We start from the raw sequence: 15,204 nt of genomic DNA, 5'->3' as shown, positions 1-15,204 counted from the left end.
GAGAAGGACAACAGCACAGTGGTAATGTCACAAAACAGACTGAGCACCTGGGGCAGGGGAGAATGACACTCCAGGTACATCAACCATCTTGTGACCAAAACCCCACCCTCTGGGCAGTGGCTGCTGGGACAAAGCCTTGCTTATGGGGTATATATACATTTCTAGATACGCATTTCTTTTGTCTGTTATGCTCATACACAAGCACACACACAAAGACAATAGGAAAATAGAGGAAGAAGACCATACCTTTCACTACCCTATCCAGATAGTGCGCTTGGGAAATAAAAGACAGCACATTTAAGGTAGGATTGAAAAAGTGCAATACTGCCTGTCACATAACCATGCCAGGTGCCAAGGAGACAAAGGGGGCTGCACCCGACATTTGGGACAGACCTGCCAGGGTGGGGAAAATAAAACCAAAGACAGGACAACACGAGAGAGAAGGAGGGAGAGCAAGCACATTCTCCAGGAAGGGCCAAAAGGAACGTCAACTCACTCTGTGATCAGGCGTTTGGAAATGCGATCATATAAATAAGAAGACATATGGATAAGGAGAACAGCAGAAAAAGGAGGATGGGAAGCTGCAAAAGTGGCTACACTCCTGCTCCATCAGCTTTATAGAAAACTAGAACTTGCCCCCTTTGTCTACCCAAAGCAGCATCCACTTTCCCTCCAGGGGACGCAACGGGACAAGAGCGAGGGCACCCTGCATGGGCAGAGGTGACCCCAGGAGGCTGGAATTCGGAAATAGGCAAAATGTTAGTCACCCCTGATATACACTAGGGAAGTAGGTTGAGTCTTTGGTCAAATATACTGCTAGCTGATCTGTTTGCCATTCTTGTATTTTCCACGGACACATGTGCCCACATAGACTTGAATGCAGAATATGTGGTGTTCTAAGTAAGATGCATCTCTCCTTTGCATCTTACACAGAATGTGAGGTGCAAGTCAATGGATGTTGCTGTGAAAGACAAGAAAAAGAAAAGAAAACCTGACTCCTTCTCAATGCTGATTAACTTAAAAGGTAGAATGATGTATGCTTTGTTTTCCAATGCATACATCATTGTTATCATCACACATCACCATTGGGGGGTTATATCCAAGCACTGAATTAACTGGCAATCTAAGGTTTTGATCATTTGTGAGGACGGGTGTCAAATGTAGCTCTGAACTAAACCTACTGTGCATATACCTGGGTGCCTGGCTGTGTGCTTGCGGCAGGGCAGACCTCTTCATTCCCAGCATAAATCAGTAACAGCATTTCACTTTCCCTATTGGGCTGTGGTCACAGCCATTGGAGGAGCTTCCCTAGCACCTCCTTCTCTATACCTGCCCAACATGCGTTCCCACAAAGGCTGGAGAGATGGCCATTTCCTGAAGGGCTGATGCTTTCAGCCGGGCTGGTCCCCACCCTTAGCTCGATTTCATACGTGAATCAAAAGTCCATAAGAGAGGGCTCAACTGCAATGGTGAGGCCTTATCTGGAAGCCCTAGGGTTCTATAAACTGTTAGAACATTCTTACTCTCTCCATAAAAGAAATATAAATTTTATGTTTTCAATCCTCTAGATAGGACAGACACTGTGGCTGTTCATCAATATATATTTGCCTCCTAAGACTGGTGGATGAGAGGGTAGGTTCTTAGTTCAGGCATCCATGTGGTCTGTGCTTCAAGAGGAAATCTGTTCCTGGAGGCTGCGGAGCCAAGTGGAAAATTGGGAAGAGGAGTTTTCACTGGGTCTGCACCCTTCCCCTTCATTCTTACAGATGCTGCACAGTCCATGAGCTAACAGGATGTAAGAAGGGAAAGTGAAGGGGCGTGGTGTGTTAAGCAGGACTGAACAAACAAAGCTGTGGAATGACAGACAGTGAAAAGCAGGGTCAGCCCACATGAAAAACAACCTAGGAAACATCTCTGGTGAAGGCGAAGACTTTCTCGATTCTTGGTTCATCTGTCACCTGCGTCTTAGTCAAGCTCATGCATCTAATTTTGCAAAGTGATCTAAAATTTCTTAGACATCATCTCCCAGGATATGCCATCGGAGAACCACACCACAGAGGATCTCCTGGCTCAGCTGGTGTTCTTAGCTGTCAGATCTGCAGAGTTTTGTGGAGGGTCATAATCATAAGTTCTGGTAATGACACTGAACCCAGCTACAGATGAGATGGAGTGAGCCTAGATTTCTCTCACAGGATTGGCAAGGATGACTCGGCTGGATGAGACACCATCATTGGGATTCAAATGACCGTACCACTGAGCAGCATCCACTTGGAGGGAGTTCTCTGACCAGAAAAACGTCTCCAAACTTAACGGTGATATCATAGCTCTGGTGATGAGTAGAGATTATATCCACTATATAGGCTAATCTCCCCAAACCCAGGGGCTGACCTCAGAGAGCTCCCTCTCTCTCTCTTCTATTGCTATAAGAACTATTTAGCAATAAAGATCTCTATTAAATATGTTTTTAGTATCTTTAAAAAATGCTTACTAATTTCTCAGACCACAGGCAGGAACAGCAGCCAGTGGAAGTGACGGAGGCAAACTCAGGTCGTAATCAATGGTGTGGGTTTCAGGAGACAACAGTGGATTCCACAAATCCCGGGATTCCTTCCCCACACAGTGACCCTCAGGCCACACTGTGAACAAAGCTGATGACAGCCAGTCAATACCAAGACCAAGAGCTTTCTGGGAATGGAAGAGAGCTTCCTTGCCTCTATTGAAAATGAAAGTGGTAACTGGGTCTTTGAAGTCCAATGCCATTTACTTATAAAAGGCAATATGCAGAAGTCCACACTGCTGTTTCTTTCACTGTTTGAAAAGCTTGGCACATATGCCCTTGACTCAAGTCACGTAAAACTTCATAGTGATTTTAAAGCACTAACTTTAAGAAAAGATGACGCAAAGTCCCTAATCTTGCATTGTGGGTTGTGGATTCAGGGCTTCCCCAAATTCCTTCATCTTTCTCCTCCAGATTTCAGGATGAAGACAATGGAAGCAGAGTCATTTTCCTCTTGGACCACGCTTGTTTTCTCAACATTGTACCTGTTTCTCACGCTGCTTCTATATTCCTGTCACTATGCAAGAAAGTGGAGATAGTGGAGGCACACAGCTATTTATAAGACAAGGTCTGAGCCTTAGCACGAGGGTAGCCTGTGAGGTCTTAGATCTCTTTAGCATTTCTATGACCTCCAACATGAAAGCTTCTTTCCTTCACTTGCCTGTTCCAATAGAAGTTTCCAGAAATTTCTCTTAAGATAATCCCAAGAAGCTTCAGGGGCCCCCATCAAAGGTTGTGAAGAACATGGCAAGAAGCTTATTCTTCAGGAGCCTCAGTTGACTCTAATAGTTGTATCATTGGTACCCATTAGGTCAGGTGAAACAAGGATCATTATGGCAGGTGATGACTGGGGTGGCTATAGTCATCTGAACTTCTTTCAGATGGATGACAAATCATCAAAGAGATGTTCTTGTTAAGTTCTTGGATACATTAATGCTCTTCTCTCTTTGGACGAAGGATCAATGAGGAATAAGTGGCCAATGGCACCCACCCCGAGAGGGGCTCACAGAGCCCACTCACTGGTCTCCAGTTTCCCACTCCTACCACGTGTGGTCTGAAAGCTCCCAGGACCATCAACTAATCAAGTTCTTGCTCTGATAACATGGGGTAGATCCCTGTCCATTTTCTCTTTCTCCTTGTCAGCATCTGTCCTACAACTCATGGGTCATGATGTAAGAGAATGCCTCTGAGGAGGGATGAGCATAGGATTATCTCACAGGCGCTGATACCTTGTGAATGCTTGTGAGCTCCTGGTTAAGGATTGTCTGATTACAAAAAAGAAACTCAAGAGCTACCGTTCAAAAGTGGACAAAGAACTCCAGGAGACTGTGTGGCCTTTCTTTATAATTTCCCTGCATCGTGAGGTCTGGCTTTGCTCGCTCTAGTAATTGCATCATCAGAGTATTATTTTGATCTTTACCCCCAGAGGAGGATTTGTTTAAGAATCAAGATTTATATGATTGGACAGTTCTCCTGGAACCTAGTAAATAATTCTGCATATCTGGCATCTTGAACAATCACAGCTTTGGGGTCAAGGTTGGAATTTTACAAATGTAATCAGAAGTTAGCATTTCCCACATGTGTTTTGGGACTTCATAGACAAGGGGCAGTAAAGTGAACAAAATAACTATCACAGAAGTGATCCAAAATGTTGGTAAGTGTTTTCAAAGAAACAGGAAAAATTAAACACCTTCTTAAATTTAGCTATGATTTTCAGCTTTCTCTAAAGAAACTGGAGGTCAAGCCCCAGACTTAAGAGACTCATAAAATTCCTGGAAAAGACGTGCCAAAATACGTTTTTCATGACTGTGTTGACCATATACTTGAGAAATGGATCCTAATCAATCCATCTTACCTTAACTTCTAGACTAGAGAAACTGGGTTCCATATACACAAGTGGATGTATTACTAGTAAGTAAGTAAGAGTGAAAATCCTTTTTTATTTGTGGGATATTTTTAGGAGCAGGTGATGGGTGTGCAGTCTGTGGGCAGTGGAGGAGGGGCCGGAATTCCATCACCCCTGCAGGCCTCCTCCAGCCACCCCACTCTGTGATTCACAGAGGGAGAAACTGAAGCTCCCAGCGACCATGTGGTCTACCCATGGTGCCGTCACCAAGACTTTTCTTGAAGCTGCAAAGAGACAGACAATTTCTAACAGAAGGAATTAAGATTTGAAATAGTCTTGCTTTTTGACAAAAATATTGTCATTAAAGAGGATGCCACTGCTAAACATCCTTTCATTCTGAAGCCAATCTGTTTTGAGAAAAACCAGGTAGCTTCCATAAAAGAAAAGGTGGACCCAAGCCTCCAAAAGGAGATATTTAATCCCTCCTATATAATCAGCTCTGGGAAATGTCACTGGGGTAAGAAGGTTTTTAAGCTGGGGACTTGACCAAAAGGCGCCCAGACTTGTCTTACTCCTTTATGCCAGCTGTTAGGGAATCAAGTCATTCTTTCCTGTTTATGGAGGGCAGCAGTGTGCAAACGAACAGGCCTTCCTCTCTTTGGATCCCGCGCATGGAGGTCTCTGAATCAGCACCGTGGGCCCTGGCCTCTTCTCTGGTATGGGACCAAACCACACTGCAAAACATGAGCTAGCTGTGCTACGACCCATCGTATAATGATGAGATCTGATAACAAGAGAAAATTGAACCGTTTGAAATTCTAACTTTTCACACCAGCAGCTTTTGCTTTTCCTAAATGATCCTCACAGGGAGTGAAGTTCCCTGGAACATAAGAAAGTGCTTCTTGTTACCATCAAAGATTAAAAAGGGGTTTCTCCGTCTCATATCTATTCTGAAAAGAAAAAAGAAGGCACCGCCATTGTCTCCCTCGTTTGTATCTCGTACTCCTTCCCTTCCATCCAGCAAGGTTACTGAAGCGTTCCTTCGGCACTAGGGTGTTGGGTTTCTAGCGGGGATGCAGCTGGCCACAGGCAGAGACGCACGGAGGGCAAGTTGCCATGCGGGGAGATTAGACAGGGTCAAAGGAAACGCGCACCACACAATGAAAGGTAATAGAATTCCGAGCCAAAGTCCTTTCATCTGAGCCACTATGACCAGTCCTTTACTTCTTCAATGTCCTGTGACAGTTTTCTGGTATTTATGACTGTCAACCTCCCTCTTCAATCGTGCACATTTCCCTTGGTGTATTTCTTATCCGGAGGGGAAAAAGCATCTGCAATCCCAAGGAGGAATTTGCTCTTAGAAGAGTGACAACAGGGTGTGCAGGGGAGATGGGAGGGGCCGGTTTGACTCCTTGGCATCAAAACAAAGAGATGTTCTTCAAGCTAGGCTGATGAATATCCACGAGACACTAGCTGGAACGCAGCCTGCCCACAAGCCCTGCCGTGAATCACCTGTGACTGGACGCAGGGAGAATTTCCGTAAATCCCTCGTCATTAGACTCAGACGAGATGCTTTCATCTTATAAAAGCCTGACATCCATAAACTTTTTGGAACTTGGTAAGGTGAGCCGAGGACACCATAAGCAAGTGATAGAAAACAGAATGCACTCTCTCTGGGCTCTGACTTTGGTTTTAATAGGGATGGGTCCCCTTCTGGGCTGAGAGGCTAAAAGGTCAGCTTGTCCTTAGTCATGCAGAAAAGTGAAGGTGAAGGAAGGGCAGAGCTGAAAGAAGCAGGTGGGCCTCTCTGGTGACTAGGGCTGCTTTTCTTTAAGAGGTGTCCAGGGTGGTCGTGCGATAGGATGACACTGACAGAAAGAAGCCACCCAGAGGCGCACAGTGAGACAGCACGGCACATTCTGCTATGGAAAAGCAGCGTGGGCTGCCGGCGGCTACAGAGCGGCTCTGGACTCTGGTGAGAGTGTGGCTGGCCAGCTAGCTGTGGGATTCTGAGACCAACCAGAATAAGAAGGCCCAGCCTCTGGGAAGGATGAGAGCCAGAGGCCTCTGCAGAAAACCTGGGCTTTGTCCTGCAAGGACTGCAGAGCATGCAGCTGGCAAGGAGCTCCTCCCCAAGGCTCAGAAAACCAAGCCTCAACTTCCAGTCCTACTTCTTAACCAAGGTTAAGTGACCTTGGGCCTCAGGTCCTTGAAAAGGAGGGGGGTAATACGCGTGCCTCCACAGGGTGATGGATGGGAGTGGGAAAGAATGCAGTTAAAGCCCTCAGCACAGTGCTTGCCACACTGTAAATACTCAAAAATCAGAACCCATTATTATTAATATTAGTAAGTATAAGGTATTCCACTGCCGTGGATAAAAAGGGCGATGGTGTGGAGGCAGGGATGATGAATAAAAACTAATTTCAGGCTGCAAAACAAAAGGAATGCGGCCTAAAACAATATGAAATAAGAGGTAGCTCCATTTACTCAAAATTCCTTTGTCCCTCATCATCTTTGGGGCTTGCCTCCCAGTTTCTGTAATCAAGAGGTGACTGTCAGAGCTGGAGAGGCACCCGGAATCCTGTCTCCTAGAGCCATGTGCTTGCCATTTGATCACAGACCCTTCCTTGAAAAAAATGGAAGGGGAAGGAGTTAAAACACACATACACAAACCAGTTGATTCAATAAAGACCTTTTGGTGAGTGTTCATTCCAGGATAATAAACCAAGCAAATGTCTGGCTGTGTTTAAAATCAACAAAACCAGCAGGAAAGGCAGAAAGAAGGGAACAGAGTGATCAGCTTGTTTTGAAAGCTGCCAACAGTGCTGCTTCAGCAGGGGCTGGTGCCAAGGAGCCACCAGGAGAGGGGAAAGGAGACAAATGCAGACGGGACGGAAGCCGAGGACAGGGGAGGGGGGGATCCCAGGCCTAATGGGATGCAGATGTGGCCTGGGGCCTGTGGGAAGCTTTCCCCAGGATCCCAGGCCTCTTCGGGAGCTCTGGCCTAGGAGGCTACTGGGGGTGTGCAGCGCTAAGCCCAAGACCTCCCAACCAGACCATAAACTTGATTTAATGGCTACGTTTATGGAGTACTGTACGATGTGCCAGCCTGTACTAAACTCTTTACGTGCATTATTATCCCCATTTCACAGGTGAGGAAACTGAGGCTCCGAGAGGCCTTGGGACTTGCTCACAGCTGCTAAGGCAGTCATCTGACTCATGCCTGAACCCCAGCTCCTAACACAAAGTGATACTGCTTTTGGCCCGGGAAGGGCTAAACCCAAGGCACGCTGACCAGCTAGCTGAGATCTGGGAGATGCAGGGTGGGAGAGAAAAGGTTAAAAATGTCCTATTGTGAGTTTGAGTCCAACTGATGTCTAGGAAAAGCCAACCATAATGTCGTCAGATGAAAGGACTTTTGGCCCAGTTCCCACATGCGACGGGGGCCCCGAAGTGCCCGACAGACAAAGGCACCGCGCAGCCCTGGAGAAGGTGCGGGGGCCTGGCCCTCATACCGATGGTGCAGTGCTCGCCGTTCCAGCCCGGGCTGCACTCGCACGTGCCGTCCCGGCAGGTCCCGTGCTCGGTGCAGCGCGGGTGGCAGGCGCGCTGGTCGCAGGCCGCCCCCATCCAGCCGTCCTCGCAGCGGCAGGTGCCCCCCACGCAGACGCCGTGGCCACCACACTCGGCAGCACAGATCTCTGGGTGGGGGGAGGGAGAAGGGGGAGAGAGAAAAAACAAGTATTGAGCCAGTTGTTCTTGGGAACAAGGGTCACACTTGGCTACCTACCTTGGCTCTGTGAGCAGTCGGGATTCCAGAGGCTCAGGAGGCTAATCTCCGTGGACAAGGACCCTCGGACAAGAACAGTTCTCCAGCCAGAGGCCTGTCGCGAGCCCCTTTCCTCGCCAAAATAGGATGGACTGTAGGGCTCTGCTCTGTTTGCTTTTCTCTGTGGCCAGCCTGTCCCCGCTTTTGTGCTTACCGCTTCCAGAGGGGACCGCCCTTCTGAACAGATGCGAGGAGAAGTCACATTTAATTAAAAACCAGTTATGTGTGAAAACAAAGTGAGGATGAGACAAGCGAAGTGCCTGTGGGTCTGGCTGGGGTGCATGAAGGGTCCTGGGCTTGCACTTCATTCCAGCTTTGACTCTAATTGAGATGGGAGGAAAGGGGAGGCTGGACCCCCGCATCCCAGGGGGGTTCTCTGGTGCTCTGCTGGGTTTATGTTCAGTCCTCCTGCTCACTGCTTCATCACCCCAACTCCAGGCACCATCTAAATGGCCTTTCCCATCCAAAGCAAACAGCTGGACTGGGGGCGGAGGCACTTCACAGCCAGACTGGAGTTGCCCAGACTTTCACAAAGGCCCGTCTGTGAGACGGTGCAAAAGACACACGCGACCTGATCCACAAGCCCCTTGGGCCCAGAGCCAGAGACAACTTCATGGTTACTCAGGCAGAGGCTGTGAAAGCTCTGAAACACAACTCCTTTTTAGGAAACCAGTTGAACAACTGGGGCCCTTGATGCTCTCTGCCAGGGCTGTGATGGAGACCCTCACTCGATTCTGTGCCTCGTGGCCCAACATTCTTCAAATGAAGATCCCAACACCTTTAATTTCTTTCAAATTAAATTGACTGGCACCCATGTCAAGTTGCATTTGCACATTACCCCTTCCAAGCTATACTCCTGGCTTGGAAGCTACTAACAGTCCAACTACTTTTAAAAAAGAAAATAAAATTAGATCTCAGAGGCTCAGAACTTCCATATTAATCTACAAGGCAATGGCTAAAATGTTCAAAAATTAAAAAATAAACAAAACAGAAAACAGTAATAGTTCCCATTTATGGTGTGTTCCTATGCCTGACATCTTGCCAAGCAAAGGAGGTGGAAAGGGAGTTAATGCGTGCAGTACCACACTGGGTTTCTCAGCTCCCCAGGCGAGAGAAAGGCTGCTGTAAAATGTGTGCAAAGAGCCCTGACCTGGAGCCAGGGGACCTGGGTTCTATGCCAGGCTCAGGAGCAGAAGCTGTGTGACCCTGGGCAGGTTCCTTGACTTCACTGGTGATGATGCCTCACAGCACCTCTGCTACCCATCAGGGCTATGCGGAGCATTCAGTGAAGTGGACAATAGAAAAGGGCATGGCAAGGTCACTAACTCAAGAAAGATTTCTCAGGGCAGGGATTTTTAGACTACGTGTCCAAAGACCAGGTTTGCGAGGTCTGTGTCTGCTCAGCCAAGGATCTGCTGTGTGACCTTGGGAAGGTCACTTGCCCTCTCTGGGTGTTGGGTTTCCCCATCAACTGCAGGGGGGACCTGATGGCATCTAAGACTGTGGGAGTCTATGATATAAACATCCTCCGTGTCACACAGCATGATCTATCCCTAAGGCTCGGCTGGAGTGTCCCTCCTCCTCAGAAGTCTCCCATGATTCACTCGGCGGTTGTTCTCTTGCTCCGTGCCTTTCCATGTGACGTGGTAGACTGCTTCTCCATTTCTGCATGTCTCACTGTCAGACTCAGGACAACCTGAGGCTGGATGAATTCTGATCACCTCTAGGCCTGGTACCCAGCACAGATCTTGGCACAGAACAGACCCTTAATTAACGTTTGCTGGATAATGAATAAATCCATGTGTGCCTGGGGCTACAGGTGCCTAAGAATTTAAAACCATTCAGGTACACCCTGCTCAGCCTGACTGAGAGTCAGTCCAGGCCTATCTGTCTGCTAATCTCTGGTGGGTTGCCATTGTGAAAACTTCCCAAGTGAGCATGGAGCTGTGGAGCAAAGTGTCAGGACACCCAGCAGCCCTCCAGGAAGGGGGCTTTCGCAAGATGTTCTTCAAGTTTCCTTCCCTTCTTGCTCACATGGACAACGTCCTGGATTTTTCTCAAGATGAAGAATGACAATCTCAGGTCCCTGGGTCTCCCTACATTCTAAGTTTGAAATTTCCATCCCTTCTGCACAGTGCTGCAAGGGCATCGACCCAGATGACTCCGGAGGCAGGGCCTGAACTCAGGGCTGGCTGGGACGTTCACCTGAGAGCCTGGAGGAAAGATCAGCTTAGCATTTTGGGGGGTTTAGTCAGCACATTTTCCAGGTGGCAGTTTATGGTGTGAAAGTAAACTTCAAACAACCCTTCTGTTCACCGAGGTGTGAGCCTGGAGAGGGACAGGCTGTGGGGCAGCCTTCCTCCGGGCACTTGGAGTTCACAGTCTTGGTGTTTTGGGCTGCAGGGCACTTGAAGGTCACGGGCTTGAGAGCAGAAGAGGCAGGGCTTTCCCAGCACTTGACGGCCTCACTTCAGGTCCTCACTACTGGGTAGTTCATTCCTTTACTAATTAACTTTGAGGCAGTGTGTGTGAAAGAGCGTAAGACTTGGAATCAGGTGTGACTCCAAATCTTGGTTCTGCCAGTTGTGGGACCTTAGACAGCCTCCTCAACTGCTCTGAGCTTCATTTTCTTCCTCCGTAAAATAGGGATGATGATAGCACCCACTTCAGAGGGTACACAGCCCTGATATACAGCTCAAACTGATTCCTTTATTCTTCCAGCAATAGTCCATGCCTGCCTGCTATGTGCCAGAAACTGTGCCGGGTGCTAGGAATACAGAGGTCAATAAGACATAGTCTCTGCCCCACAGGAGATCATTGCCCAGACAAAGCCCAAACTGATTGCTAAGATCAGCTGAGTAATCTACAGCTGTTACTCACTTCGGCACCTTTCTGCTTACGTGCAATGAATAAAGAACCGTGAATCTTAGGATCAGACAGATTTGGTATCTGTTCTTGGCTTTGTCACTTACTGGCTGGGTAATTTTCAAGGTGCAAGTTATGCAATTCATTGAATCTCGATTTCCATTTCTGTAAAATGAGGCTAATAATTCCCACTTTACCAATCTTACACGGTTGGTGTTAGATCAAATGAGGCAATGTATGGAAAAGCCATTTTTGGCTTCATAACTTAACACTTATGTCAGGTCATACAGTTTACAAAGCACCCTTCACATACAACTTCTCATTTAACTATCACAACAAGGCTGTGCGAACACCTGGCTATTATCCTTCTTAGAGGTGAGGCTACTGAGACCCAGAGAGCATAGGGGAATTCTACAAGGTCGTGTGTTCATCTGGTGCTTTCTCTTCATTTTGACAATCCTCAGGGCAAGGCTGCAAGATAAGCATTTTACAGATATGGAAACAGAGTCACAGGCTAGACAGAGGCAGGCTCATTTTACAGATATGGAAACTGAGTCACAGACTAGACAGAGGTAGGCTCTCCTCTGAGGGAACCTCCTGCTTCTTCCAGCAGATCTCCCCTTGTTTCTGGCCCTGTTGTTTATCCCTTGTTACGTTCAAGTCAGACCCTGGCTATGTGTGAGATGCAATGAGATTCTCTACACAGAGTTTCCCAGACACCCGAGCTCACTTTTCTCCTCTGGGGACTGCGGAGCTGTCCCTCGAAACTCTCCATTTCCCCGCCAGTTTACACTAGACATGCTGCCCTGGCACGAAGCTAAAGCTGCCTGGTGGTCGAGCACCCCTCCATTAGTCCTTTACAAGCTGGGTTGTGAGCTCTTACACATTTTAATGGAAGGGGCCTGAACAGGGTGACCTTGACGTTTATGTGGTGCTAACTGATGGTAACACAACCTGTCAGTGTTGAGCTTCTCTTCTGCAGATGGGCTCTCCGCCCAAGTGCAGGAGACCCACTGCCTCCTGACGGGAGCAGAAACCTGAGAGTCTGCTTCATTTGGTCTCGAGTAGTAGGCCCCATTGTTATTTTTTTATGTACCTCAATTTTTTTTTTGTCCTTGAAATAAAAGGAACTGCTTTATTTTTGCTTTTCTGATTCTGCTTTTACACTGAAGCAGATATAACTTCCCAGAGTGGCTGGTGAAAACCAAATAGAACGATGCTAAAGAATGTGCTTTGACAGCTCCTGTGCCCTTCATGTAATGTAAATGGTACTTTGTGAAGTTTGGGTCACAGCTCCTAAGTCTCAAGTTTACTCAGTTGTATACTGGGGATGACACTGCCTACTGCAGAGAGTTGGTGGAGGAATCACTCTCATTTGCTTCACTTCTTGAGCGCTCACGGGGTGCGAATCCAGTGGTGAGCGGGCACTGGGGGATCCAATGGTGAGTATGACAGACACGGCTCTTTCCTGACCTCAAGGAGTGACATTCTAGCGTGGCAGACGGACATAACCTAATTGAACTAAATGGGTTAAGATGAAAGGAAGTGAAGCTTCTCGTAGGGAGCCTGGCGCATAGTCAGGATAGGATCAACTGTGCACACAGATGTTCTCATAAGAAAGGAAAGAGGGTGTAGTGGCAAGTGTTATCAGACTGAAGTCAGATCAGATGTGAATTCTGACGTACGCAACACACCTGATACAAGCAAGCATTTGATAAAGGCTAGGCGACGGTCATGTGATCAACATGGGCACTTTCTGACTACATGCTGGACGGCAGGGGCCTGGGAGGAACCCTCTGACGTACTATAGAGTACACAATCCATACAGTAGACACGGATTCAGATTCCGACTCCCCAGTCTCCTTGAGTCCTTGCGGACAATTACTTAATCTCTCCGGACCATACTTCTTCACCCCCAAAACAGGGAGAGTAATAATGGTCCCCTACAGGGTGAGTGAGTGGTGGTAACTGAAGGAAAGGGTAAATGTGAATGGCTCTATGCAATCTGTGTTATGTATGTTGTGTTCTGTACATTAACTGATTGATAGAGACCTACAACATCCTGTATCAGTGCAGCTCCGAGTCACCGAGAAGAGAAGCATCTCCCCGAAGAGCAAAATATTTTCTAGCAGCAGCCTCAAAATTTGGGTATGAAACTCTTTCTCTGGTTACCTAGCATGGCACCGTCAGCCAAGACCATTAAAACTCAGGTAGAAGCCACCTGCATTTGTAGCTTCGGCTTCCTCTTAAAATCGGGTGAAAATCCCCAACTGTCCTAAAGTGTCATTCCAAGTCTGTAAAGTTCTTGGCTGAACTATACAGGGCCTTGGAGAGCAACCAGGTCAGGCCCAAGAACACCCTGGCTCTTCTCCTGGGGAAAGCCGCACCTCCCAGCACCTCCCCTTCCCCACCCCACCTCTGCCCCGCCTCACTGGTATCCACGTCTGTCTTCTCTCTAGACTGGAAGCCCACCTCATGGCAGGCTCTAGCTTTTATTCATCTTGGTTCCCAGCACCAGGCACCAGGTCTGGCAGAGAATGAGCTTTCAACAAATATTTGTTGAAAGAACAGATGAATTTTTAAAAAATCTCATGGAAGAGGTGTTATGTCAGTTGGCTCAACTCTATCCCAGCGCCATATTGTACAAAATTTATTTGGTTAAATATATTCACACAGAGGCTCAGCCTTCTTTGTGCTTAACCTTCTTAGAAACTTATCTTCTCCAATCTCCGACTGATAGCTTGTAACCTTAAAGTGTCTCAGTCCTTACACCCTCACACACATCTTCCTTCGCACCAATGCCCATGTCATACCTGTTCCCTTTCTCTGATGTGGAAGCAGGTGGACACATGATGAAAAGGGTAGGGAAAAACATATGGTTTGGCTATTGGTTAATTGTGCTCCAAAGTGTATACACGAGGAAAACAGCTGCTCCAGTCTCCTCTCATTAAATGTTAATCCCCATATGAACCTGGATGAAGCCTGGGACCTATCACAGCTACGTTTTAATTTGTCTGGACTTACTTTACAATCCTATTCATTAAAATAGCTGGTAAGGGAAGCTGTGCCTCTCCCCTAAAGGGAAATACTTATATATAATTTTCCCATAAAATTTCTTTGACTTGGAAAGATGCTCAAAACTGACACAAGTCGGGGATAGAGGGGACCCCACACAAGGATCTGTGTGCTTTCCTGCTGAGCAAGGAACAGATACAGGTGAAGCTGTCTTTGAAATTCAGGGATGTGAAAGCAGAGCCTTGGTCCCATATGACCTCCTGGGAAGCCCTTTAATAAGTCTGTATTTAGCACTAAAAGGGATAATAGGGAAAATTGTTCTATTCTGCTTAGGACCTGAGGTTCTTAGAAGTGACCTTAAGAAATTTTAGTAAGGGTTAAATAATTTTAAATGATCTCCACTAGGATTTTCTGTTGCATCGCTAGCTCATCTGAGTTAATGCCCAGTTTGGGGGATTTCTCTGAAATCCTGGTCCTTGAAAATTCCTTGGGGGAATTTCTCATGAAATCCTTGGACACTTTAAGTCCAAGCTACACTAAACAGCATTTGAGGCAAAAATAAGGAGAAATTGTAGAACCACTATTGGTGGCACACAAATATTACCTCATTAAATCCTCACAACATCCCTGCAATTTTGTTTGCACTCCCTTACCATCACTGAGGAAACTGCTTGGTGAGACTTAGTGACTTGCTCAAAGGTACTTAGCTAGAATGAAAGGTGACTATGATTAACACAGGTTTTTGGTCTGTGAACTGTGGGATCAGGTTTAGGCAAAACCTCAGCTGTAAGCTGACATATTTCCTTATTAATTATGTATTAGATCCTCACCCCAGCTAGACTAGAGAATCTCTGAAATCAGAGTCTGAGTCTCCTTTTTCACCCCGACTCAATGTTTATCATGTTAAGTACTTTTCCTTCTGTTTGTCTGTTTATCTGTCTTTTCAATCTCCATCCATCCATCTGCCTGTCCATCAGCTCATCCATCTGTCCATCAACCCAATCATCTAATCATCCAATCAGCTATTCAGTCAACAGGCCATCTAACTGCCCATCTATCTATCCGTCCATCCATCCATCCATCCATCCATCT

At 47.0% G+C, this 15,204-nt stretch overlaps 1 protein-coding gene across 4 annotated transcripts in view; it reads right to left on the bottom strand.

Annotated features, from left to right (window-relative positions):
* Nucleotides 1–15,204, bottom strand: part of TENM4 (teneurin transmembrane protein 4) — a gene marked incomplete at its 5' end in the record, with an annotated part of 390,801 nt that overhangs the window by 112,704 nt on the left and 262,893 nt on the right. For 3 of the 4 annotated variants that reach the window (XM_082628863.1, XM_082628861.1, XM_082628862.1), the window contains 2 exons: nucleotides 247–273; nucleotides 7,919–8,104. In XM_082628863.1, coding sequence (XP_082484989.1) covers nucleotides 247–273; nucleotides 7,919–8,104 — 213 coding nt within the window. The remainder of the gene's footprint in view (nucleotides 1–246; nucleotides 274–7,918; nucleotides 8,105–15,204) is intronic. The other variant, XM_082628860.1, reaches the window with a different exon arrangement.

The sequence above is a fragment of the Mesoplodon mirus genome (assembly GCF_964341445.2).
Source record: "Mesoplodon mirus genome assembly, chromosome: 7".
Classification (NCBI taxonomy): domain Eukaryota; kingdom Metazoa; phylum Chordata; class Mammalia; order Artiodactyla; family Ziphiidae; genus Mesoplodon; species Mesoplodon mirus.
Note: the sequence above shows the minus strand (reverse complement) of the source record. Positions and strands in the feature narration are given on the sequence as shown.